We start from the raw sequence: 27,155 nt of genomic DNA on the forward strand, positions 1-27,155 counted from the left end.
CACATTGAGCAAAGTGAGTCTTGTTTCTGAATAAATATATGTAGGATTGACTGCAAGGCACTTGCGTGCACCTAACAAATTATTATTATTTATTAATTTATATCCTGCCCCTCCTCCCAGAAGGAGCCCAGGGCGACTTGTTAAGAGTTCAACACCAGCTTCTAATTCTTTTTTAAAAAAATCCTTTCTATCCTTCCTAAGACAGGTTTTTAAAATACAATGACAAAAATCTGCTATACGATTAGAAAGAACAGCCATATGGAGACCATCTGTCAAACCTGACATAGCCAGTTTCTTTCCTGCTCCTCCTAAACAAGCTTTTTCTCTGCCTCTCAGAAACATCCAAGGTGGACATTTGCTTCTCAGTACACACAGTTCCAGGAGCTTCACTGTGTCCTTGCGTGCTGTAGGAGGTGGGAAGAAGAACAGTCTGCATGCTCTACCCACACACAGAGACACCCTGCCTGTTCATGCTGCTTTCATGGGTCCACAAATTTTGGCTGGTCTTGATAGCCAGTCATGATTTGCAGTTACAAGGATCACACCCTTCAGGTCTCTGATCTGATACTGCTGTCCATGACCTCACACTCCTAAAGTCAACATAAGGTCAGGGACAATCCCCTTTGAAACGCCAAGCTTGGGGACGGAGAAGAGAGGGGTACAGGATCATTATAGCAGTTGCACTGTACTTGTGGAAGGCCTCCCAAAGCACAGCACAACTGTGGGGAATATTCCCCACACCTTCTCCAACTCCAAGGTCAGAAGACTGGGCTCATCACTCTTACCAGAGGGTGGTGCGACAATTGCCATTAAGAGCGTGGTGAGTGGAATTGTGGTTCCCAATATTGTCCCTCTCTCTCCAACTTCCAACTTCCCCCCATTACCGTAAGAACAAAAACGTGAGAGTTCAGCAAGTAAAAAACAATCTCACAGAGTTTTACTACACTCAAATAACCCAACGCAAGTGCTTCCTGCAGCCAGTGCAAAATGTGAGCCAAAGTACATTGCCTGACCCAATGAGTCAGTCCAGTAATTTCCTTCCCCTTACACTGGGACCTAGCAGCCCGTGGTTCCATTTGGCCTGAAAGAATTCAAAAGGCCTATATTATGCTCTGCAGTCAGTATTTGCGCTGGCGCAAGAAGAGACCCGGTGGCCGTTTTGGAGTGGGCACGTCATCCGAGTCAAGGTCAAAGAGGTCTCGGCCGGTCTTCATAATCTGTTCTTCTAAGACTTTGTGGCGCTTCATGTCTGACAGCACTTTGTCCAGGCGGGCCTCTCTCTTCTGGCTCTTAGCCAAGGTCCCTGAACGTAAAACACTAATTAGGATTTGTACACTCAATGGGAAGAGTAAGCTGACATACAGTCAATGTTTTTTAAATGACAGGCAGGCCTCAAGTGCAAGGTGCTGCTAGAAAACACATGTTCCTCCCTAGCTATATTCAAATCTATGCTGTTTCAGCGGAGGTAAGGGGATCTCTGCCTTCCATCTTGTGCATCCCTACATTTTGAGTAGGTTTGACGTTTCCCAATCCCTTTGAGGAATTGAAAGCATGCCACATAGGCCCACATGGCATACCCTCCTCCCTTTCCCAGGTTTCTGTCTACACTTGATCTTAGCCATAAGGCCAAGAAGTAGTTGGTTTCTGTCTAGAGCAGAGGTAAGGAAAACCCAGCTCCCAGGGCAAACCTGACTTGCTAGGCCTCCCCATTTGTCCACAAGGCCATTTTCCCTAAACCACACCCACCTGCCCGGCACCTGACTTCATATTCCCTACAGACCCTCTCAGGTGTTGAGATCGGCAGAAGGGACCCTCCTGACCATTCTACCACTCTCAGAAGGATGGAGTGGGTGTGGCTCGGGAGAGGGCCTTCTCTGTGGCAGCCCCTAAGTTGTGGAATTGCTACCCCACAGAGATCTGCACTTTCACTGTACAGCTTTAGTTGTACACACCTCTTCACCCTGGCTTTTGACACTTGATATATATTTTAGGACCCTCTCTAGTTATTAATGTAATTGGTTTTAAATTGGTTTTAATAAGTATTTTATATTGTTGTGACCCGTCCTTGGGCCTACTGGTGAATGGTGGGTAACAAGTTTAATAAGAAGGCGAAGCAAAACTAGGTACGGTGCAGGTACAAAGTAACAATCGGAAGCTTAAAGTGAGCTTCCAATTGTTCCTTTCCTGAAGCAAGGCACACTCCCACTACCCATCAGTAGATGGGTAGGGGGAGCATACCTTGCTCCAAGAGCACCAAGTGGTTTCCATTGAAACGACTGCTAAAAGAGAGTTATCTCCCCTCCATTTCAGACATGGTTTCACTGCAAGCTGCTTGGTGCTACAGGAGCAGCAAAGCTCCTCGGGCTGTGGTTCCCAAGCACCGGACAATGAGCTGGCTGTCGGGTGCTTGGGAAGCACCATGTAGCAGACTTTGACAGGTGGATTATCCCACCTACCTTCCAAAGTTGGTCTGCAGGGTGGGGGCCCCACCAAGCCAAAAAGGTTCCCCACTCCTGGGTGAGACAGCTGGAAACTCTGCCAGACACTTTGTTTTAGCAGGGATGTCTCACATGTTAACTTCTATTACAGAGAGGAGGGACGCTCTGCAGCACTCCTGAATCCTGGGATTTAAATAAGTGAGACCAGGGGTGGAAGATCTAAAGCTTTCCCTTATCAGGTGAGATGCTGCCCTCGTGTCTGAGAAGAGGCACTTTTGAAAGCGCAGGTCAGGCCAGCTGACAGCCAGCCCAATCCATAAAGGTGGAAGCCCTGATCAAGTCAGCTGTCCCCCTTTCTAAGTTCTGTAGGCAGGAGTGCTTATACATGTTTGCAGCCCCTAATGTTTTGGAGAGGAAATGGTCCCCAATAGAGAAAAGGTTCCATACCATTGTGTTAGAGAGATGAGTGTTAGTATTGTGGGACAAGTCAGCTAGGACAGAGTGAATTCAAGCATGATCTAAATCCTTAGGTTGGAAATGGGGGCCTGTCGGAAGAGGGCAAGAGCAATCAAGCATGACTCCAGGATCTCGGGAGAGTGTGTGTGTGCATGTGAGAGAGAGAGAGAGAAATCCAATAGTTCCAGTGCAGGGGAGTCAGGCTTTTCAACATACCTGGGGTTCTTCGACGATCAATCAAGGAGCTCTTCGGGGAGGAAGGCTCATCATCAAAGTCAAACTCCGTTGCAATATGGGGCCTGGAGCAGACAGAGAAAATGAGAATCAACACACCACCGCAGCCTGCAGTCCTTTCCTCCTCTTCCCCCACCCCCATTTATTTATTTGTTGCATTTCTTCATAAAAATGAACCCAAAGCAACATACAATAAAAAGATTTAAACCAATAAAAAACTAACACATATAAAAAAGTTAAAAAACACAATACAAGGATAAGATGGTGGAACAACCCAGCCCCTAAAAGAAGCTGCAACATCAAAAGCCCTCCAACCCCCCCCCCAAATTAAGAGCCGAATGCCTGGGAGAAGGGCAATTTTTTTGCCGGCGCCTACTGTTAGATAGAAAAGATAGGCGTGTCTCTCCAGGGACAGCGTTCCATAAGTGGGGGGCCACCACTGAGAAGGCCCATTCTCATGTCATCACCCTCCACACCACCCTCAGAAAAGGCACACAAAGAAGGGCCTCAAATGTTGAACGCAGGGCTTGGGTTGGTTCATATGGTTGGTTCAGACCTTGAATCCTTACCCCAAACTCCTTTCCAATTTGTATTCACAATTTGTATACACCCTCTGCTCCCTGCAAAAAACAAAACCTCATGCACTCTCACTTCTCTTCCTCCTCCTCTTCCTGGTTCTCAGGCTCCCCTTCAAATTTATCTTCATCTTCACTGTCAGGCTCTGGCGTAGGGTTGCGCCTTGGTAGGATATCCGCCTGGATCTCCAGGGTCCCCTGGGCAGCAATGAGCTCATAGAGACGTCGGATCTCCTTGGGGGGAGGCATCCAGCTGTCTGGGGAGTCCAGTTCCTCGTCACTGCAGGGCACACACCAATCTTCCTCAGCAGATTCGTCTCCCTTCCTAGACTGCTCCCCCTCTCTCTCCTCTGGTGCCTCATCTTCTTCCTCAGCACCAGGAGCTAGCTCTGAGGCAGGCCCATCTTCTACTGCCAAGGACTGCATTCCTGAGGTCACTTCCCCTTCCTCCGCAGTGCTGGCCTCCTCCATGGTTGCAGGCGAGACAGAGACCACAGAACTGAAAGAGATAGGGCAAATAGTGAGCCTTCTGGGCCCTAACACAATGAGCCAAGGACTTGCCCAGTCCAAGACAACAGCCATTTTGGAAAACACCTACAGCCCTCTAGATGTTGCTGAACTACAATTCCCATCATCTCTGGCCACTGGCCATGCTTGCTGGGGAGGCTGTGGTTCAGCAACATCAAGAGGCCAAAGAGTTCCCACCTGTGGTGTAGCAGTTAAAGAGTGTTGAACCTCGGGACTGGTTAGATCTGGGTTCAGAATTCCCCATTCAGTCAAGAAACAAGCTGGGATCAGTCACTATCTTCCAAAACCAACCTACTTCACAGGATTGTTGTGAGGATAAAATGGGGCAGCTGGGAAATACCACATGTGCTTCCCAGAGGCATCTGGTTGGCCACTGTGAGAACACAACGCTGGACTAGATGGGCCACTGGCCTCAACCAGCAGGGCTCTTCTTACATTCTTATGTGCCATCCCAAGTTCTTTGGAAAAAGGATAGGATGCAAATGTCATGACTATTTGTTTAGAGCCATGTTGAGATCCTAAAGTAATATGGGGTGGAAAGTAGACCAGGTGTCACAGTGGCAGTCTCATTGTGAGGAGGAAAGTTGGCCACCAGCAGCTGCTTCAACCTGGTAGTCATGATTTGATCTCAACAACTTCCAGCCTAACTTCCAATGCATTTGTCATTTGGATAAATGCCTCATGCTATCCACACCAACCTGGAATTATTATCCCACCTTCCCTTCAAGCAGTTCAAAGTGGCATACAAACATGGTTCTCCCCCTTGTGATTTTATCCTCACAACCACCCTGTGAGGTAGATTAGGCTGAGAGACAGCGATAGGCCCAAGGTCACCCAGTGAGCTTTATGGACAAGCAGGGATATGAACCCTGGTCTCCCAGTTCCCAGCCTGACACTCTAACTACTACAGCATGGTGGCTTTTGGGTACCATCCTTTGTTCTGGCCCAGAGCAGCAGGGTTTTGTATCACATACCAACCTAGTGGCTATTTTTAAACTTCACTTTCATGCCATTGAGGTAAATCCAAGCATGAATCCGGCACCATCCACCCAAACAGCAGAAAAATGGAATGTTCCCTCTCAAACTTGTTACCCCCTGAAAATAGCACCAAAATCCATGCCACCCCCATCTAGTCTTTCACATCCCCATCTTCAAGCCAACTCCCAGTGTATCAAAACCATCTTCTTGCCTATGCTACAGAAAGGTGAGTCACAGCTTTAGCCCAGGCAGGTGTCAGGTTTAGCCAGCACCTAAAACTAGGACCAGGTAAGGCCTCCTCATTAGAGGAGGGCAACTCCCACAGGTCCTACTGCATTCCAAGACCAGAGAAAGTCAGGAAATCATGATGGAGCAACCCTCATCCCTTCAGGGAAGGGGAGACACTCAGAGAGCACTCCATCCAGGGAACCTCAGAATCAGGGGATCTCAGGCTCCCTGACAGGATTCACTCTCAGATCTGGACTCCCTGCCCCCGTGATCTCAACAGCAGAGGCAGCAGCAAGCCCAAGACTAGAAGCTCCAGTGCTCATCTGGCAGCATGAGGCAGTCCAGGTCAGGGCTCTACTGAGAAGGAGGCATCCTTACCCAAAGCACGGTCAGGATCAGGGCCCCAGTAGTCCACCAGGAAGGGCGGGGCAGCTAGAAAATGGAAATGGACTGCATTCAAGTCGATCCCAACTTATGGCGACCCTATGAATAGGATTTTCATGGTAAGTGGTATTGCCTTCCTGAGAGGCAGTGATTGGTCCAAGGTCACCCAGTGAACTTCCTGGCTGTGTGGAGATTTGAGCCCTTGTCTCCCAGGTTGTAGTCCAACACCTTAACCACCACACCACACTGGCAGCTAGGCTGACTGGGGAAAAAAAACCACCTTCAGTTGTTGGATGGAAACTCCTAGTGCAACATCCCTGTGAGTCAGCTGCTAGCTTCTCATCCCAACAAACTCCTGTTTAGCTCTTCTGCTGTTTAGCATCAGTCTTCTGACTTTCGATAACTCTTCATGGCAACACTAGCCAGCTCCCCCCTGCTGTTTAATACACTGGATGTCAAGCCTCCAACTCCCCACAGACCTTGCTAGACTGCTCTTCTGCCAAGCCAAGGAGACCGGGAAGAGGACAGCAGCCCAAGAACAGCTGTCTTGCCAGGAAACTCATTTTTCTTCTTCCCCTCAGTATGCGCATATTCAGGGAGCCTCTCTCACCGCACTTGGACAATCAATATTATCCAGCAAGTTCCACCACTGCAGGAAACCTATTATTCTTCAAAACATTAGATCTTGGGCCTGTTCCTCTAAACTAATGTTCTTAACCCCATCACCTGGTGGCTGAAGTTCTTATGCATAAGGCACTTGTGTACAACCCAAAGCTGCTCATAAGGACCTCCATGTTGTTTGTTGCGATGGCCAAGCAGATCTCAAAATCATATTGGTGGCAAAAATAAACCCTTTTGTTAGAAGCCCAAGCAGTGGCAAAGATCAGCAGGGAGGCCCTGCTGAAAATCTCTCCTACTGAAGAAAGGGAAAGCCATATACAGAGAAGCAAGGCCTTCACAGCTGTGGCTTCCTAAAAAAGGATAGCCTCAGTTGAAACCTACAGCGGTTTAGAAGGGAAAATATTACTTTTCACAAAAGCCCCTGAAGAAAGCTTATAGGGGAAAACGAATCCTTAGTTCAACTGAGATTACACTATCTACATTCAGTTAGTGAAGTTTGATTTTTTTCCACACAGGTATTGCTGGGTTTTAAATGTAACATTTTAAAACCTGGTGAAGCTCCTAAGAGACAAGGAACACAATCCTATACATGTTTAATACAGAAGTTAACACCCACTGAGTTCACTGGGTCTTACTTCCAGGTACGTATGTATACAACTGCAGTCTAAACTACAAATCAGGCAGTCACCAGTTTGAGTCACCAGTCTGTGAGGTCACTAAGTGGTCACCTACTCTTGCAGGAACATAAGTCGCTGCCTTATACCAAGGCAGACCATTGGTCTATCTACCTCAATACTGTCTACACTGACTGGCAGCAGCTCTCCAGGATTTCAGGCAGGGGTCTCTGCTGGCTCTTCCCTGGAGATGCCAGGGACTGAACCTGCAACCTTCGGCATGCAAAGCAGTTGCTCTGCCACAGAGTTATGGCCCTTCCTCTCTCTCAGCCTCAATCCTTCCCCCCTTCAATATGGGCAAAAAATAATCCTGACTTGCCTTACTGAGCTGCAATAAGGATTGCTATTAGAATAAATAGATAATGTATGTGAAGCACTCTGAACTCTTGAAAGTGTTATATCAATGTTTAAAGTATTATTTAAAGCACAGATGGGGAAGCTGTGGCCCTCCAGATATTGCTGGAGTGCAACTCCCATCATTCCTGACCAGTAGCTCTGCTGGCTGTAGCTGATGGAGTCCAACATCATCTAGAGCAGGGGTACCGAAACTGTAGTCCGTGGAACCCCTGCTGTAATATAAACTGAATACGAAACAAAACATAAAGTAAATATTCTTGAAAACACAGCAAGAAAATAAAACTACAAAGAAATTATTCTCAAGTTGGACATTCAAGAAAAGTTACTAATGAGAAGTTCCATGGGCAACTGCTCCCTAGTCCTGTCTTCCTTTTGAAGAAAAGATTGGTGGAGACTGATGCTGTTTTGTAATATTTGGTTTATTTATAAAACTACAAGTAGAGAACAGGAGATGGAGGCAAACTACATCACCATTCCTGCCAAACAACTACTTTAAATCAGTTGCTCAGCAAGAAGCAGCCTTCACACCACAGTTCTCTCTCATTGATCTCAGAAAGCTGCTGTCATGCGGTCTCCCACACCAGCCTCACAAGCCTCCAACTAGAGGCTGCCAAGGCTTCCACAAAGGCTTAAGTTTTCTTATTGGAAGCTATTGAGAGCCAGTGTGGTGTAGAGGGTTGAGTGTCACAGTGGGATCTGGGAAACCAGGGTTCAAATCCCCACTTGATCATAAAGCTCACTGGGTGACCTTGGGCCAGTCACAGCCTCTCAGTCTAACCTACTTCACAGGGTTGTTGTGAGGATAAAATCAGGTGGGGGAGAACCATGTTTGTATGCCATCTTGTGCCCCTTGGAGAACAGGTGATATAAAAGTAATAAAGAAATAAAAGTTGAGAGAAGAGTTCTCCTAACCACCTACTTCCAATAAGAAACCTTTTACCAATCATTCTGGACTACCAACATACCTTTCCAAAAGGTACATCCCTGACAGCCACCATAACATTAGACTATCCTCACTTTCTTTTTTTCAGTCCAGCCAAGAGTAAGCAGGGCCTGGTATGCTAAGAAATAATTCATTTAAAAACCAAAGGTAATTGTCTTGACCATTCACCCTAAAGAAGAGTTGTGCAACCAACTCTTAATTTAGACACTTCTTTTAGTTAACTGTGAGCGTGAGTTAAGCATTTCTTTAAGGTCACCGATTTCACTGGAGGAATAAACCACGAACACTTACCGGTGAGTAAAGCTCTCCGTTGATCACAGGGTCTTATATCCCTTTAGGAGGGGGAAAGGTGTTGGATCAGGTTCTATGTTCATTCTACGAGACTTCTAAAGTGTTTAACTTTGGCTGGATTATGCTCATTGCTTTAGGCTCCCATTTTTTAAAAAGCACTCTACACATGCTCAGGGACACATCACATTACTTGTACCGGGGCTCAGCACTAAGCACAAATAATTATCGTTAACTAAGTCTTGGGGGCTCCATCCCACCAGGTGGCCTGCAAGGGACGGTGCGGGAATCAGCAGCTTATTCACCCATCCGGTGCCGTAACAAAGTCTATCCGGATGTCACAGCTCGCGCGCTCTTCCTCCTATATCTTTTTCATTCCCCACCCCACCCCACCCCACCCCACCCCATAAGCAAAAGTTGAACTCAGCACAATGGATCGCTTCAGCCAACTAACTAGACTGCAATAGTCGAACCTAGCACAATCGATCATATCTTAAAGAGGAGGATCTAAAACGCCCTCAAGCTTCGCAATAGCGCATGCGCCATTTTCAAAAAAAGCCGCAAGCGCACCACCGCATTCCTTTTCTTACATCTCACGGCCAGAGACTTGAGAAACTGTTATACGCGCACGCGCAGTGACCAACCGATGTTTCTCTTCCCTCTCTCCGATTGGTCTGTTTCTCTTTACGGGTGGGCTTAGCGCCAAATACAAACGAAGGCCGGGAGCTGCTTTAACGCGTCTTGGTGTTGTGCGTATTAAGAACCGACTCGGAAGTATAGAAGCGGGGTAAGTGGAATGGGTGGTTATGTTCTACCTCCAGTTTCGGAGAAAGTATGCCTCTGAATGTCAGTTGGTGGGAATCGCAGGTGGGGAGCGTTGCTGTTGTGCTCTGGTCCTGCTTGCGGGCTTCCCATTAGGGCACCTGGTTGGCCACTGTGAGAACCCGATGGTGGACTAGATGGGCCACTAGCGTGGTCCAACAGGCTCTTCCTGTGTTCTGATGACCCGTTAGGACACCTGGTCAGCTACTGTGAGAGCAGGACGCTGGACTAGCTCTAGCTGGGCCTGATGCAGAAGGGCTCTTATGTAGCTGAGGCTGTGATCTTAGGTGCCGGTGGTTGGAAGTTATGGACTGCAATGCAGCCTTCGTTCCTCAGCCATCTTACTTGGAAGCAAGCCTTTGGAATCAGAGGGGCTTACTTCTGAATAAGCACTTTTAAGCAGACCTGGAGCTTGAGGCAGGACTATCCGTTAGGAGATTTAGAATATTTTATTTAACTCAACTAACTTCTGCACCCATACTCTTGGTGGCTGTAGAAAAGTGGCAAGGGGGAATTTACTACCATGCATGTGCTGTTTCAAAATATGCTTATAATTGTGAAGTGATTCCAGTTCTTGTTAGTGATTATGGTACTACGAAACAGTTGCCATTTGGGAATAAAAACATTTATAAAAACAATTTGTATTGTCTCTCAAAGTTGTACAATAACTTATCCTGTAAAATATGTGAACCTATGAATTTGACTTTACCTGAGTGTGATCTTCTCTACATTTTCTTGGTATGATTTTAATGCTGATTTTATTGGGAAGGGATGTAATGTGAACTGCCTTGAGGGCTTTTTGGTGAGAATAGATGGGGTTAAAAAGCAAAAATTGGGAAAGCAGACTATGTGCATATGTTTGTGTATTGATATGAATAGTAAAATATGATGGCTTATTTCTTCAGGTAATAGTATTGGTTACTGTACATATCTCATGTCAGTCTGAGAGGTTGGAATCTCCTGATTAGAAGATCAAGTGACCTGAAAATAGGTTTAGAAATGTACACCATGAATGTATTTTATTTATTTATTTAAAGTATTTTTAAACTGCTCCTCATCTACACAGGTACCAGCATGGTATACAAAAAGCATGCAATAAAATGAATCATGCTGAGAATGCATTACAGTAAAATAAAAAACATCATCCTTGAAAGCAAATAGAAGCAGCATAAAATCAAATGGAGCAAAGTAGGGTTGCAATCCAACTCGCCTTTCTGCCAGGCTGGGGTGAATTGCGGGGCCCAAGCTCCTGGCTGAGCCAAGGAGCTGCTAGTGCTGCTGGGAGTCTGTCAAGGATGGCCAGGACAGAGGGCTGGCGGAAGCCCTGAAAAAGGGGTGTTCCATGGGCATGGTGGGAAAGGAGCTGGGGGGGCTTATGCAAGTTCCTCCTGGCATTCAGACCCCCTCCCCTGGGTCCTGACCCCCCCACAAACTCCACCAGCCAAAAGGCCAGTGTGTAAAATAATTTTAAATATTCCCTATTGCGGCCTATGGGGAACACTTATTCCCCAGAAGGCCTGTTTGTGCGGTCATCTGGGCTAGCGGCCCCTGAGCGGGAGGAAAATCCCACAGAGTTTTCTGCCAGCTCCCTGATATTTGGATTGCTCTGCCCAGGTGTAACCACTTTGAAATGCCTGGGTAAATATGTTAAGTTTTGACCAGGTGCTGAAATGATTGTAACATTAGTGCCAATTGTATTCCTACAGGGAAGGTATTCCATAGATGTGGGGCCACCTCAGAAAAAGCTCTCTGTATGACCCAGTTAACATGAGGCTAGAGCAGTTGTTTATCATCCTAGCATCTCTCTGTGTATTCCTGAATGATAGAGCTACAAAGCTCCAACAGTAACTGGATTAGGGAATGTGTAAGAATGTGAAGGGAATATCCTCTAAAACAGCCTTCCCTAACTTGGTGCTCTCCAGATGTTTGGACAACAGCTCCCACTGGCAGCAGCTCTGTGCCCCAGCAGCTGTGTTGGCTAGGACTGGTGGGGGTTGCCGTCCAAAATATTTGGATGACACCAGGTTGAGGAAGATGGCTCTAAAAGGACTGCAAGGCTGATATGGATAGGCAGTGCCAAAATAACTTCTAGTCTAATAGGAATGTAGAGATCACCACTGAACTCCTGGCAACTGTTTCTCAGTGTATGCAGATATGCTAGCAGTCACCTTGATTTTATTTTAATGCATCCGTATGCCACCTCTCTGTAAATATCCTCAGGACAACTTACATCAACATAGTCTGCATGTGTCTTGGAACTGTTTTTAGATTTTTTTAGAAAAATATCTTTTGTTTTTAATATTTTTAGTGTTTTTGTTTGCTGCCCTGGGCTCCTTCTATGAGGAAGAGTGGGATATAAATTTAATTAACAATAATAATAATAATGATAATAATAATACAGTAAAGCATACAACAAATATCACTGCATTAAAGTGGCAGATGAAACTAGCAGCCTGAACTCCACCCCATGAAAGTTAAAAGCATGGAAAGATAAAAAAAGTCTTCACCTGCCACCAAAAAGACAATAAAGTAGGAATCTGGTTAGCTAACCTGGAGAGAGAGACTTCCCTAGACATCTAAGAAGCCTCTTTCCCTGGTTACCACCTACCTTACTTCTGATGGGGGAAGAACCGCCAGAAGGGCCTTCATTGATCTTTGTTCACAGATAAGCTGATGTAGAGTTAGGTGTTCCTTCAACTACTTGTATCTCACCCATCATTTTTTCTCTTCTTAGATATTGATGACGGCTCATCAACACATAAGCCAGAATGAATTCCGGCGAGCTCGTGCTAATACCCCGGCTCGGGTTCGGGTTTGTGTGCGATTGCGCCCTGGAATGGGAACCGGACAGGGTCAGGATGCCCCTTGTGTACGAGGCGTGGACTCCCACTCTTTGGAGATCCTCAACTGGAGAAATGAGATGGAGACAATGAAGTACAAGTGAGTTGGGCTGAGAACTGGGAAGAGCAAGTCTCCTAAGTTGTAGCCCTATAGTACCCCGGTTGCTCATTTTTAATGGGGACACTAATGAGCCGGATCTGGAGCAACTGCAGCCTCTCTCTTCAGTATTGGAAGCAACAGAGACCTTGCTCTGGGCTCCTCGCTGCTCACTACCATTTGTCTCTGTCTTTGAATGCATAACAGGAAAGAGCATCTGAGAGAGGTAAGGCAGAAATGCTCACAGAGCCCCTGTTTAGGCTACAGGAGTAGGTATAAAAGAGCCCTTGGACTCTGACTCCACTTAGGAAAAAGTGGCTAAGATGCATAATAATCCGTACATAGGGTTTTCTTGAGATCAGCAGATAGATCTATCATGGAGCAAATTTGCACGCTTTTAGCTGGCCTGGACCCATACATAACCCTCCAAGTAGCTAAATTTGCCCTAGCAGCGGGCAAAATCAGAGCGAGAACACAAAAACAATTATCCTAATCTTGATATTGCAAATTTTGTAAATGATTTTAGGCTGAAGGTTTGAATTTTTTTAAGATTAATTAATATTAATTGTTTTTAAGTTTTTAAATTCATGTTTTCTATACATATCATGTTCTTTGTTATATGTTTATTTCGGGTACTTATTTTTATGTATTGTGGCAGCCAATGGCTATGAACAATAAACACTTTTCACTCTCCCCACATCAGATTTGACGCTTTTTATGGTGAGACGGCCACTCAACGTGATGTCTACATGGAGTCTGTTCAGCCTGTCTTGCGCCATCTGCTGGAAGGGCAGAATGCCAGCATCTTGGCTTATGGACCTACTGGAGCAGGTGACGAATAAAACACTACACATGGATGAAACCAGCCTAGAGGAGCTGGGGTCAGTGGGTGGATTGGGGCTTGGAATCGGGCTCATGAGGGGAGATGATGTTGCTTCTCTCTTCATATATGTATTTTTCCCTCTCACCAAAACGATAGGTAAGACACATACCATGCTGGGGAGTCCAGAGCAGCCAGGCGTGATACCACGAGCAGTTCAGAATGTCTTGCAAATGACAAGGGATGCTTCAGGAGATGAGTGGAAGTACTCGGTCTCTATGTCGTACCTTGAAATCTACCAAGAGAAGGTAATGGATGATGGGCAAAACTGCATGAGAGGGAAAACTGAGTCTAGCAAATTCAGTAGTTAAGAATGGTGGGATCTTTGGGGAAGGCAGCTTAGAATGAGATGGGGCTCAGGAGCCAGATGTATTGGGGAGAGATGACCTACTAGACTATAGCAAGGGAATACTGGTGATGGATTTGCACATTGTGTTTAAGACTGCCAGTGCTTTAAGTCCCAGAAAGTTTGTTGATGTGACCAGCTGGTCTCTAGGGGATTAGTTGGTCAGTTCATGTCAGCTGTTGCTGGGCTAGTCCGGAGAGGGTCCTGGCCACAGTGCTTACTGATGATGTCATGTGTGAACCCTGGGTCAGCCTGACATTTGGTGAACAACTGAAGTGTGGCTGGTGGGAAGAGGGAAAGAATGGGAAGCTGGCTCAAAAGCAAGCCAGAACGGCTGCCAAAGGGGAGAGAAAAAAGAAAAGAGCCAAAGGAGGGCAGGCAAGATGGATGTAGCAAGTCAGGCATGGGGAACCTGCAGCTGTCCAGATGTTGCTGGACTACAGCTTGCATCGTCCCTCACTATTGGCCATGCTGGTTCAGACTGATGGGAGTTGAAGTACAACAATATCTGTGGGGCCATAGGTTCCTTATCCTTTGAGTAAGTATATACCCAGTATATCCCTTATCTACCCAGTCGATCACTGTGCTCTGCAGGTGAGGGCCTTCTGCAGACACCACCTTATCAGGAAGTCCATTCTGCATAACATAGGAAACAGACCTTTAGTGTGGCAGCACCTACCCTGTGGAATTCCCTCCCTTTAAATATTAGACAGGCGCCATCTCTTATCTTTTCAGCGCTGTTGCAGGTGCCAAAATATGGCCTATACCTGCCAGGTCCGATCCTGGGAGGCCCTAATCAAATACTCTCAAGATCAAGGATTGGCACTTTAATTAGATTCTTTTATTAATTACAAGCTATTGCTTGGGGAACCACACTCAGATAGTCTCAGTGTAAGCCCCCCGAATGACTCTACACAGGGAGTACATATACCCTTATAATGACGTAAATTGATTTCACAACTGTTACATGGTTAAACAAAGAAAGTATACACCAACAATTTTATATCCAAACATACTCATGTCAAAACAACTTGTTTGTTCCTTTCCCACAAAGTGACCAGTTCCCCAAATACCTATACCCTATTTCCTAACTGCATCTTGGCAAGCACAGCAGTTTCTCCCACTTCCTCTGTAGGCCTTGCAGAAGCAGTTTCAGCAGTCCTATTAATAATTTTGCTACTTGTTAAAACCAGCGGCCTGTTCAGTTCTTGGAGCTCACAGAAGCCTGAACCAAAGATTTCACCAACAGCGCCTATTGAAGACCTTCCTCTTTCAACAAGCCTTCTAAGTTGAGACCTTATCCCTGTCTGTGTCTGTGTTGGAATTGCTTTTTAATAAGTTTTTAAACCTTCTTTTTAAAAAATGTTTTTAATCTTAGACAATGTTTTCAAAGCTTTTTTTGAGAAATATTTTTAAAGAATTATTTTTTTATCATTAATTTTTATTCAAAGTTTCAAAAAGCAAAACAGAACAAAACAAAACAAAAACAAATTAATAACTAATACAATAAAATAAAATGTTGACTTCCGATTTGTCGCAGATCAGTTATAGATCTATAATATATAACAAACCTGTCTCTTAATATATTACAAAATCACTTTCCTCCAGTAGTTATCTTAATTAATCATCAAATCTCATTGACATTACTTTATTCTTTCCGCAAAAAGTCAAAGAGAGGCTTCCACTCCTTGAGAAATATATCCATCGATTTTTCTCCAAATAAACATGTCAATTAATCCACCTCATCAAGTCTGCTAGGTCCAGTAGTTTCAATAGCCATTCTCAGTGTTAATTCCATCTTCCATCTCCATCCTTGCACCCATAATAATCTTGCTGTCATAGTCATATAATAAAAGTCTGATAGGAATTTCTTTCATCACAAATATTTCCTTGCCATCAATTCCGAATGTACCACTAAAATGTTGTTGTAAAGCTGCATCTCTGCTCCTCCTTTCCACAGAATGCACCATCACATCTCCCGAGAGTTTTTCCATTGTCACACATCTGGAATTAATTCTGTAAACTTTCTCCATTTCAAGTTCCATCAAATCCTTCCAATCCAGGAATTTTTTTGAACCGTTGATATCTTTATCTCTAATCTCTTCACCAATTCCTTCAAAGACAGCGCTGAATTCCAAACAGTGATATTTGTCTCCAAGATCCATCACAGCCATAAAATCCAAATCTTTTTCCAAGTCCATATTTGATATATCTATTCCAATCTCCAGGGCTTGAACCTTTCCTTTAATTTTTCTTTCATCTCCTTTTATTTGTCCAGCCATATCTTTGGTCTCATCCACCTCCCCTCTCACAGAATCCTGAATTTCCTTCAGCTCCTGTCTCATTTTGCCAAATTCACTTTTCATCTCTTGTCTGCTCTGTCTCAGCTCCTGTCTCACCAGCTTAATCTCATTCATTATTTTCTGAAACATATCTAGATAGAGAACCCCTTCCTGTACATCCAGGGTCTCAGCCACCTTCTTGATTGTCATTTTTAACTATTCCCAAGCAAAGAACAGTTTATTTTTTTTTCCAGTCACAAAGGAGTTAATCCTCCAAGCCTGCTAACATCACCCTCTAGACAGCACAAACCGCCTTATCTCTTATGTGTCCAAAAATGCAAAACAAATTTAGTTCACAGCATCCAAGAAATTAGTGGCATAAAAAGTAAGCAGATTCGTCAAAAAAAAAAAAAGTAGATCAGAAAAAATAGTCTCAAATGTCATAAAATCAGATTTCCTCTTTAGATTAGTTGCCCCTCATCCGTTTATATCTTTAAAATGCTCAATTCCATGCCAGCTTTTTGCAATAAAAAACAAAGATAGGCTATTTTGCTTTTCTTCCTCCTTAATTCCGTGTATATGAGAGAAAGTTATAACTCACCCAGGGATTCTTCGTTGCCGATCCTTTAACAAATCTCTTTTACTATAACGATAACAAAATGATAAGAGTAGATAGAAGAATGCTTGCCTGTTAGAATAAGTTTTTCTTTAAAGAAAAAAAAAGTCTTGCTTAATCAGTTTGAGCTTGCTTGAAATTCCCTGGCTCCGTCTGACGTTGTTGGCAGGTCCTTCGTTCCTAATGAATTCAAGTCCCCCAACAAACACAACGAAGCTTGTGGATAATCTCTTCGTTTCTCCCTTGCCTGGGAGAAAGTTTTTACCAGTCAAAAAAAACCCTTTTGGCTGGTTTTAAAACTGAAAAAGCTTCCTCTGAGACGAGAGCTCGCCTCAGAGGCAGGCACAAGCTAAGCAATCCTTCCCGGAAGTCAAAGAAGTTTTGTTTTAATGTGTTTTAAAGTTTGTTTTTATGATGTTTTGAAGTTTTTAGTGCTTTTGTTTGCCGCCCTGGACTCCTGCTGAGAGGAAAGGCGGGATATAAATCAAATAATTAATAGATAGATGGACAGAGGGAAAGAAGGAGGGAGAAGAATGGTGGAGAAAGGACAGCGAGGGGAAGGGGGCGATTTGGAGGAGTGGACATTGCAAGGTGTGGCGGTGAGCTGAAGGGGCGACTAAAGATGGTGAGCCAGGAGAAAGGAGGCCTCCCTTGGGGTTGTGGAGGAAGGCAGAGGAAAAAGAGTGCTAGAAAGCTCATCCAGGGGCTGAAACTGGGGAAAGCTGAGAAAGTCTTGAACTGACTCTGGGGCATACAGCACCAGAAGGAAGATCAAGAGGAGTCTGAAACAGACCTGCATAGTGGCATCTAAGCAGCATGCCATGGTGTGTCCCCTTCACTGGCTCTCTGCTTTATCCATTGTCAAGCGGCCTGGGGCAAAATGCTGGACTTGATCAAACTAAGCCATTTGTTCCAGGAAATTATCTCTGGTCTCCATGTGTTATTGAGAAGCAAGGGGGATTGAAGGGGTGGGGTTTGAGGTGCCACTTCCGCCTGGGCCGACAGTAGTTTGTCTGTCTCACAGGTTTTGGACCTCCTAGACCCCTCCCTCCGTGACCTGCCCATCCGGGAAGATCGCCACCACCGCATTCTGGTGCCCGGCCTGACACAGAGAGAGATCACTAGCTTCTTGGACTTTGAAAGCCATTTCTTGCCAGCCAGCAGCAATCGGACAGTGGCATCCACGCAGCTGAATCATCGCTCAAGTCGCAGTCATGCTGTCCTGCTGGTACACGTGAGCCAGACCCAGGGCTGGCCACCATATGCCCGGCGGGCTGCCAAGCTGTGCCTCATCGACTTAGCTGGCTCGGAGGACAACCGGCGGACGGGCAACCAAGGCCTCCGTCTGAAGGAGAGTGGGGCCATCAACACGTCGCTCTTTGTGCTTAGCAAGGTGGTCGATGCCCTCAACCAGGGACTCCCTCGGGTGCCTTACAGAGACAGCAAACTTACCCGTCTACTGCAGGTACTTGGGTTGTCTGGAGAGTCAGCGGGTTTTCGAATTGCTGAGCTCAGCATTTTGCTAAATATCTGTCTCCTTCCCTCAAGGATTCTCTGGGTGGTAGTGCTCACAGCGTGATCATTGCAAATATTGCCCCTGAGAAGAAATGCTACTTTGACACCCTCACAAGCCTCAACTTTGCTGCCAAATCGAAGCAAGTGGTGAACAAACCCTTCACACAGGAAACCCTGCCAGACATCTGTAAGGAAGGGAGCTGGGCTGGAGTTGACATGCAGAAGTGGGGCGTGACCATTTTGCAAGGTGGGGGGGAGAGAAGTGATGGGGAGGGCAGGCCTACCCAGAGGGGTTCAATGTACAGCTCTCAAGTTTCTGTATCATAGCCTCAATCAAAGTGTACACTAGAACCTTTCATGGTACACCCTTTTCATCAGTGACCACCTACTGCTGCTCCTTTATGAACCAGTCTGTGCCTTGAGGTCATCCGGGGAGAAGGCTCTGCTTTGGATTCCCCTGCCTATAGCGGCTAGGAGGGTCTGGGCCTCTTCAGTGGTGGCATCCAGATTTTGGAACACCTTCCCCAGTTCCATGGTTTAGATGCTGTTGAGCCCCAGTTCTCTTGCGAGGGCCTGGAGCAGGGGAGATATGAGTTTCAGGCTTCTCAGCTGTCAGAGGGCAAGGATGGCCCAGAAGTTGAGACTCCGCCAGACCTTGAGTGAGGGAGTAAGGAGGATTTCAGGCCAGTTCCCACAGATGGTGCTGTCCCAGCCAGGGAGAGTGCGCCGCCCCCAGACATGTCAGAGGAGCAGCTGGATGCTGAGCCGGAGCGGGTGTTAACTCCCCCTTTACCCGGTGACTCGCAGGATGAGTCCAACCCTTCGCCCGCCCCCCGCCCTTGAATCTCTGGCTAAGGAGCAGGTTCCTTCAGACAAGGTGTTGGAAGCATGCCCCCCTTCACCACGCTCTCGACACAGGGAGAAACCGACAGGTCAAAGGCAAGAATTGCACAGGCGCCAGAGAGTACGCTCCAAGACCCTGTCTATTTAAGACTGCCGCTTCCGGGTTAGAGCTGCTGAGTCAACTTTCTTTCAACGTTGCAGAGCATGCCTAGAGTGCAGTTAGAGAATTCTAGTGAGATAGCTCAGGGGTTGCTATGAAGCGCACTGCTTTTGATGTATCCATTACTTTAATAAAACACGATTTAATTGCACCCGCATCTCCGTCTCGTGCATCCCGCTCAGAACAGAACAGATGCCAAGTAAAAACATTTTTGCCCTTGCTGTTTTTATCTGGACATATTTATATGACAGTCATGTTTTTAGGGCTGTTTTGTGATTGTTTCATTTTTATTTTCTAGTGGATGGGTGGGTTTTTAAAAACATTTTAATAGCAATTGTGTTTTGATATGTGGCTTGTATGCTGGCTTGAAATGATTTTGATAAGGCAGGATATTTATTTATAATAATTATTGAAACCCCACTGTTCAGGGTACAAATGATTCCAAGGTAGTTTACAAGTGTCCTCAAAATATATTAGGAAGATTGCAGTGAACAATACCGAAATATAATAGGATACTTTTCCACAAGCCACTTGGCGGTAAATGGCCCTTTTGGGGTGGGGGAGGCAGCTCAGCTGGAGCAGGCTCTGAGATCTAATAAATACATCAAATAAAGTAAAATGCCCTCCCCTTCTCCTGGCAGCATCCAAGAGACCCTGCCCAGGTTCCAGTGATGCAGGTCCCGAAGCCAAGAGACTTTGCCCAGAGGAGGAACAGCCAAGCATGGTTGAGCAAAAGCCACTCAGGTGAGGCACCAAATATTTTCTAGTATATATTTTCTAGCTGTGCCTTTGTGGTGCAGTCAAATTAAGAACATAAGAAGAGCGCTGCTGGATCAGACCAAAGGCCCAGCATCCTGTTCTTACAGTGACCAAGCAGATGCTTTTGGGAAGCTGGCAAGCAGGACCTGAGTGAAAGAGCACTCTCCCTTCCTGCGCTTTCCAGCAACTGGTATTCTGAAGCATGCTGCCCCCGACTGCCAAGTTCTTTCACACCACTTCAGGAGGGTGACCACTCCACCCTTGAAACGCTGAACAGGCCCTCTGGCTGGCTTGTCAGAACAGCTTGGTGGAACCTGGTCCATAATTTCTGTCTGTTTCCCTCCAGTTCCTTGTTGCCTCTGGAGAATCTTGAGCCAGCCGTGGCTGAACGGCTGCTGCACTTAGAGTCCTTGGAAAAACAGCAGGCTGGGGCAGGAAGTTGCGTGTTTCCCCTCCTCAACACACCGCGCAGGGAGCGGCTGGGACTTCTGAAGCTGCTGGATGAGACTCGGCGGGAAGTGAAGGTTAAGGGTTTTGTTCATTAGTGTACCCAAACTCTTTATGTCCCATAAGGATCCCTCAAAAACATTGTGCATGTGATATTAATATATATGTATGTTTTAGGTCTGTGATTAGTATATTGACCAGATTAATTTTTAAAACTTTTTTTTAAAAAAGCTGCCGCTGATTTGGCAGGCAATAGACTGGCAAAAATTGGTGAAAAAATAAATTTAAATGTGCAGGTGATCAGTGCCATCTTAGCAGAGACAGTCCTTTTACTTTCACACAGGAGGGTATGCTTCTTTGAAGATGCCTGCCATGGGCCAAAAAGAGTGTGTGCCCCCTTTCAAAGCCAATGTTTGACTCATAGACAGCTGTATTTGACAGAAAGTCATGATCAGTTAATCAACAAAGATTCCTTTATTTTGAGTGACAGCCTCTCTCTTTCTCTCTGCTACATGCAAGGAAAGCAGCGAGCCATGCTATCAGAGGGGAGGAGCCTGAGTGGCTATTGGTCCTAGCAGTCAATGGAAGGCATCCAACTGTCTTGCATGTACTGCATCTTGCTGGCCATAAATGCACTTCTTGGAGAGCAGAGCCCTTTTTGATCTGCGCCCTTTTCTGACTCTAAAGGCACATGGAGAGGTCTTTGAGTGACTGTGCCACAATTGTGAGACTTCTTCCTTGGAAGCCTACCAGAGCTTCCAGAGATGTTTTTGAGGTGGTTGGGTTCTTTTGTGCCTTGGTTTAAATTTGGAAGGACCTATGGTTTTAGCATCTATTCTGATGTTATCAGCTGTGTACATTTTAAATCCTATTTGTTTTCAAGCCCTGTAAAATGACTGCTGAATCTGCATGTAATCACATACAAGGGTGCAAGTTTGTAACATGGCACTATCCATACTCATCACCTGAGAGAAATGTAAGCAAGGAGATGGGTGTTTTAAAATTAAAGTTTTGATAGGGGAGCAGATGGGAAGGACAGAGGAAGAATATGCACAAATATACCCATACATAGCCTGTGTTTCAACTATGGAGGACAGCTGAGTGATTAAGCCAACTGTAGCGCCATAAAGGACAGATCTGAAGGACAATAGAGAGGTACTGTTGGAAGGGGTTCTGCTATAAATTGTACGGTCTTACGCCTTGCACTGGGGACTGCCTCATAACAGTGGGGGCCATATGGCAATGGCATGTTACATAGTGAGCACCTCAGTATGATCCTGGTGGGGCTGGGAACCGAATGGGAGGCCCATACGTTCCTGGAGGCCCCCAAATGCAGCCCTGCCTCCCTCCATTTGAATTGTCCCCTCATTCTGCTCTCCCTTTCTCTGGCTCCCTGCAGAGTCTTAAGGAGAAGCAGCTGGAGATGGAAGCCAAGGTTCTGCAGGACAAAGATCGCCCACGGGTTCCTGCCAGACCCCAGAAACAGGCTGTGGTATTGCCCCTCCAACAAGGTAAGAGGGCTTGAGGTTTGGAAGCCAGGGCTCCCTTCTTGAGCTCCTACCTCCTATGAGATTGCAGCTTCTGCTCTTTTCCTCTCCAGTGCAGAAACCTGGGAACACTCAGGCGCAAGATGGTATTATCATTGTAAAACTGAAGAAGGGAGGCCGAAAGAAGAAGGTGCGTAAGGGCACTTGGGGTCTGCCTTGGTGAACCTGGGGCTGGTGACTGCAAGCAGAGTTATTTTGTTTAGCAGATTTCTATGCCACTTTAGATCTTCGAGGCGGTTTTCAAATATGTTTGAATGAAGTTCTTTATGCTCTTGGCAGGGGCAGGCTTTCCTCTGTAGATCTTCTGTCCTAGAGCAAAGGAACAGATTCCCTCACTTGGTGCCTGATGTCTATTTGTGTTCAGGTTGTCTCGGCCTTAGCGGTGGGACAAAGAGCAAGCCCTCTCCAGAAGCGCATATACACCCACACGTGCGCCCTCCCAGGCCAAATTTGGGAGTGGAGCAGGTAGCAGTATCCAGATCAGGAGAATCTGGGCTTCCTGTCTGGCACTTCCTTTTTCCCACCTTCCCCATTTTAAGCAAGTTTGAATTCTTAAGGGTGAGGTTGGTGGGGAGAATTCCAGAATGGTTTCTTATGGGGTCAGAAAGGAAGTGGCTTTGCAGATGTCTGACCAAGACAGATCAAAGCTCTGGACTTGTCATCTCAGACTAGCAGCCTCTCCTTAGGTTATTGTGACCAGAGAGTGTCCTGCCAAGCTACCTAACTCGAGACTGAACTTGGCGTCTTGTGCATTTGTTGCATGGGCTGAGCTGGTGGTTTTCAAGCTCTCCATGTTGCCATGTCTGCCACGGAACATCTACCTGTGCCAGGATGCTGGAGGATGGGCTAGAGCAGGAATGGGGAATCGGTGACCCTCTAGATGTTGGATTACAACTCCCTAGATATGCTGGCTGGGGTTGTTGGGGAGCTAACAACTGGAGGACTACAGGTTTCTTACCTTTGGTCTGCAGCACAGTCTACTTCATGCAGTGCACTAGCCAGCCCTATAGGGCTTCACCATTTGCCTCTGCAAATACCATGGAACACAGTTTGGCAACATAGTCTGAGCTACAGGTTCTGGACTTGGTGCTGGTAAGAGGTGAGGTAAATGAAAGGATATGGGTTAAATGGCAAAGTGGGTCAGTCAAGAAATGGTCCAAAGAGACTGGCGCAACATCAAACCACTATTTTTTTGGTACGTTATCCAGGCTTCGGCCCTTGACTCTGAAAATGAGGCTCCCCCGGAGTGGGAGGTGGAGGTACGGCCTGATCTGCTGGCCCGCAGCAAGGGGAACATCCTGGCCCTCCTGAACACAGGCTGTGTGAAGGATCTCATGGCCCTGCACCGGATCGGCAAGAAGAAGGCTCAGCTCATTGTGGCCTGGAGACACAAACATGGGTCGTTTGAAAAGGTGAGTGGACTCTCGAAGGCATCATTTGAGATGCACTCAGATGCAGCTACTTCTCTTGCATAGGAAATATTACCTTCAGGTGGAAAGCAATCTGTGCAGAGCTTTAACATGTGCTCTAGGCCTGACTTGTGCCCATAGTGTTGGGGTCTAGTAGGCAAAGGATTAAGTCAGATGAATCCCACTTCAACTGTTAGCTCACTGGGCAGCTTTGAGTTTGGAATGCTGGCTCATCCTCGACTCTGGGTCAGGAAGGGAGGAGCTACCTATTAAGAACATAAGATCCCTGCTGGATCCGGCTAAAGGTCCATCTAATCCAACATCCTATGTTTAATGGTAAGCTAGATGCTTCTGGGAAGCCCACCAGCATGATATTAAAACAATATTGGGGGCATATTCCCTTTGAACAATTTTTGGAATTGTGGGGGCATATTGCCTTTGAACATGGAGGTTTCATTTGGCCACTGTTGCCAATAGATATTGATAGACCCATCCGCCATCTCAGCTAGTGCCCAATGCCACATCTTACGAACAAGCACTGCTTTATTCCAAGTCAGTCCATTAGTCTTTCTAGCTCAGTTTTGTTTACATCCACCTTTCACCTGATGCCCTGCAGGAGTTGTTGGACTGTATCTCCTCTCAGCCCCCCTCAACATGGCCAATGGTCAAGGGTGATGAGTTATAGCCCACCATCATCTGGAGGGCACCAGATGGGGGGGAAGGCTGGTGTAGACCAAACTGAGCTGGATGGACCAATGGCCTGATTTAGGAACAGAGGAAGGGGCTGTATTCCATCACCCTTGATGGGAATTTTAGTCTGGAAGACCCCAGGTTGGGAAGACTGAGCACTGACATGACTGGCAATCAGTCTCTAGGACTTCAAACAAGGCACTTTCCCAACCCTGTCTGGAGAGGCCAGGGATCAAACCTGTAATCTTTTGCCACTGAAATCCATAAATTATGCTTTGTGTGAAGTACTTCATTATTTTTTTACCTGAATCAACAGCCGCTGAATTTTATTGGGTGACCCTGAGTTGTAGTTCTAACACAATGCATAATTTTATTCTTCTCCATTGAGTTAAGAAGTTGTTCAACTGGAAAGCCACCTACTTCTATTAGATCCTAGAAAGGCCACAGCTGCCTGCCAGCCCGCAGTGTTTGTCTCTTGTACATCTGGTCTAGTAATACTGTATCAAGCCCTGTTCATCCAACTGGACTACCTTCTTGGTCTGCATCATTTTTCATGGTTCTTGTCCTTTTTTCCAAAGCTTCCTTGATACAGAGGTATACCACTGGTCCATCTAGGTGAATATTGTCTGCACTGACTGGCAGAGGCTTTTCAGGGATTCAGACGGAACATCCCCAGCTCTGCTTAGAGATGTCAGGGATTGAACCTAGGACACTCTGCATGCAAAGCAAATGAACTATGGCCCTTCCCTCATATCTTTGTGATTGTGCAACTGTGTGGTACTAACACATTGTCTCCTTCCTTCTTTCCCCCAAGGTAGAGGACCTTGGAAAAGTTGATGGCATCTCAGCCAAGCAAGCAGCTTCTTTTCTGAAGGTGTGTATTCAGTTCAGTTTGCATTAGGGGTAATGAAAAGAGACTATAGTTTATTTTTGGAGTGGGTATAACATGAAGATCTGTTCCTCGTACGTTAGAGTTACAGCAGATCCAAACGAGTTCTGTGGTAACTTTTTAAAAAAAACTATCAAAGTTACTGTTGCATAAGGTCATAAGCTGTTCTGGAGTAGAGCTCTTTACATTAGATGGATGAAATGTTATCCTCAATTGGCAGATGTATAGATATAGAGGGAAAAATTGTAAGCAGAAAAGCCAAATGGTCATGAAATACAAGAGGCATGGTAGCCTTGTATCTAGGCTAGGACAGAAGTTACTAGCCTGAAGTTTTTTATTTGCCTTTTGGCAGGCTAGTTAAAAAAAAATCTGCCTCCTAACAAGCTGAGTGGCAGGTGGGGGATCAATCTCTCTCCCTCACAGCTGCCACTTGCTGCATTTCCCTGTTGGCCACAGAGGCATTTCCTTCCCTGAGGGCCAGCCCAGAAATCAAGTGGGCTGGTGGAGGAGAGAGAGCTTACTCTGCCCCTCCCCCTACTTGATTTCCATGCTGGCAGTGGGAGAAGGCAAGCGCATTCCTCTGCCACCAGCATGGAATACTGTAGGCTGGCAGATCTGTCCCTTCTCCACCAGCCCCCTCGGTCGCCTGAATAAAATTCCTCATGAGTTGTTAAAATGCAAGAGAGGCAGTCTGAGATAATTCTGGGTAAAGCTTAAATGTATACAATGTAATCTTGTATGCACTGGATTGGATCCAGAGGATTTTAAAAGTACTAACGGTACAAACAGTGTAATAGCCGTTAATATGCTTGCTCTTCTATCCCTTGCTACTTTCTAGGTGAATATCCTGAGCACACTTGGAACTCCTCAGTAACTGGACCGACTTGGGGAAGCTGCTTCCTCTGTGTGTTTTTATGAACAAAGACTTGGGTTTTTAATATCATTTTAGCTTTAATGCATTTAAATGTATTAAATATATGAAAGAAACGTAGAATCCCTTTACAGCATCTCAAATGATTTATACTGCCTCTATCAAACCTCTTGCTGATTTACCTTGTACCTACACTACTGGCTCTGGCAAAGGCCCATCTAACGCAGCATCCCATTGTCACAGTGGACCAGAAGATGCCTATACGAAGCCTGCAAGCAGGACCTGAGAGCAACAGCAACTCTCCCCCCATGTGATTCCTAGCGACTGGCATTCAGAGGCATATTGCCCCTGACAGTGGAGGGAGGACACAGTCATCATGGCTCGTAGCCACTTGATACTCTTATTCTTCATGAATTAATCCACTTTTTAAACCATCCGAGCTGGTGGCTTTCCCTGCATCCTGGTGGGAGCCAATTCCATAGTTTTAACTACACTGTGTGAAGAAAAACTTCCTGTGTGGAATCACTACAGCACTTACTACAGATGCTATTTTCAACATTAAGTGGGGGGGGAAGCCTACAATGGGGAAATATATTAGGATGAAGGAAAAGAGATGAGGATGGAGGTATTTGCATTTAAGTCTTATTCTCAAGCACCTGCTAGGTGAGGTATATTTTCCCTCTGAATTAAAAGTATAGTAGTAGTACAGTTAATATACCACTTTTGGCCAAAAGGCCCCCAAAGTAGTGAACAAAATATTATAAAGGATATTACAAAAAAAATTACATAAGAAATAACCAGTAAAAATATACAGTAAAAATACAATGCAACAAAAACAATGCCACGAAAGCAAAGGAAAACAAATTTGCAACACAAACAATGTTTTGAAATGATGCACACAATTACAGCAGCAGATGTGGTCTTAGGAGAGGCATTCCTTCTTTTCTTGGAGGCGCATAATGTCATTAGACAAGTCCCTCTCCACCTCCACTCAGCCCTTGTTGGTGAGCTGGTCCACCTGCCCAGGCTGTGGGGAGGATGTCCATCTCAATTTCATCCTGGCTGAAGTGCTCTGAGAGGCAGGCGCCTGAGCCTGGGATCCACAGTTTCCTGGATCCTGGTTCAATGCGATTCACAGCCAACATCCACTTCTTCCTCAGCTCGTGGGCTTTGGGGAAGCTTGCGGCCCAGCCGGAGGATGGAGACATGTCCCTCTCTCGAGTGCTTGACTTTCCGCCGGAAAGGAGAAACCTACCTATTAAGCCTACCCACAATGGTTTGCTTCTATGAAAAGCTCAGCCCACCAAGTCTGAGGCACTGTTTGCAGCATACCATCTCACCGAAAGGAGACAAAGCCATTTAGTGACTGAGGCAGAGATGCAGTCCTGCTTTGTACCAGGAGTGCCTTAACTGATCTTTGCACCAACTGAAGAGAGAC

General features: G+C 45.9%; 2 protein-coding genes across 4 annotated transcripts; one reads left to right on the plus strand and one right to left on the minus strand.

Annotated features, from left to right (window-relative positions):
• Positions 1-915: 915 nt before the first annotated feature.
• On the minus strand, positions 916-9,092 carry PAGR1 (PAXIP1 associated glutamate rich protein 1). Its single transcript, XM_061590654.1, has 4 exons — positions 8,708-9,092; positions 3,780-4,202; positions 3,111-3,193; positions 916-1,303 (listed from the first exon to the last, which is right to left on the minus strand). The coding sequence occupies exons 2-4, from the start codon at positions 4,172-4,174 to the stop codon at positions 1,119-1,121; spliced, it is 663 nt and encodes a 220-aa protein (XP_061446638.1). The 5' UTR covers positions 4,175-4,202; positions 8,708-9,092; the 3' UTR covers positions 916-1,118.
• Positions 9,093-9,269: 177 nt separating this feature from the next.
• Positions 9,270-25,840, plus strand: KIF22 (kinesin family member 22). 3 transcript variants are annotated; one of them, XM_061590643.1, is made up of 13 exons: positions 9,270-9,491; positions 12,261-12,466; positions 13,167-13,294; positions 13,443-13,591; positions 17,612-18,052; positions 18,136-18,349; positions 19,747-19,849; positions 20,211-20,388; positions 21,711-21,822; positions 21,912-21,988; positions 23,067-23,270; positions 24,772-24,831; positions 25,685-25,840. In XM_061590643.1, exons 2-13 carry the CDS (start codon positions 12,267-12,269, stop codon positions 25,718-25,720), a joined length of 1,902 nt encoding a protein of 633 aa, XP_061446627.1. In that variant the 5' UTR covers positions 9,270-9,491; positions 12,261-12,266; the 3' UTR covers positions 25,721-25,840. The 3 variants fall into 3 exon arrangements, with proteins under 3 accessions (XP_061446627.1, XP_061446626.1, XP_061446628.1); XM_061590642.1 differs by lacking the exon at positions 9,270-9,491 and adding an exon at positions 9,505-9,571; XM_061590644.1 differs by lacking the exon at positions 9,270-9,491 and adding an exon at positions 9,505-9,571 and having other exon boundaries at positions 18,136-18,289.
• Positions 25,841-27,155: the final 1,315 nt, after the last annotated feature.

This window comes from Rhineura floridana, chromosome 11 (assembly GCF_030035675.1).
Source record: "Rhineura floridana isolate rRhiFlo1 chromosome 11, rRhiFlo1.hap2, whole genome shotgun sequence".
NCBI classification, from domain to species: Eukaryota; Metazoa; Chordata; class Lepidosauria; order Squamata; family Rhineuridae; genus Rhineura; species Rhineura floridana.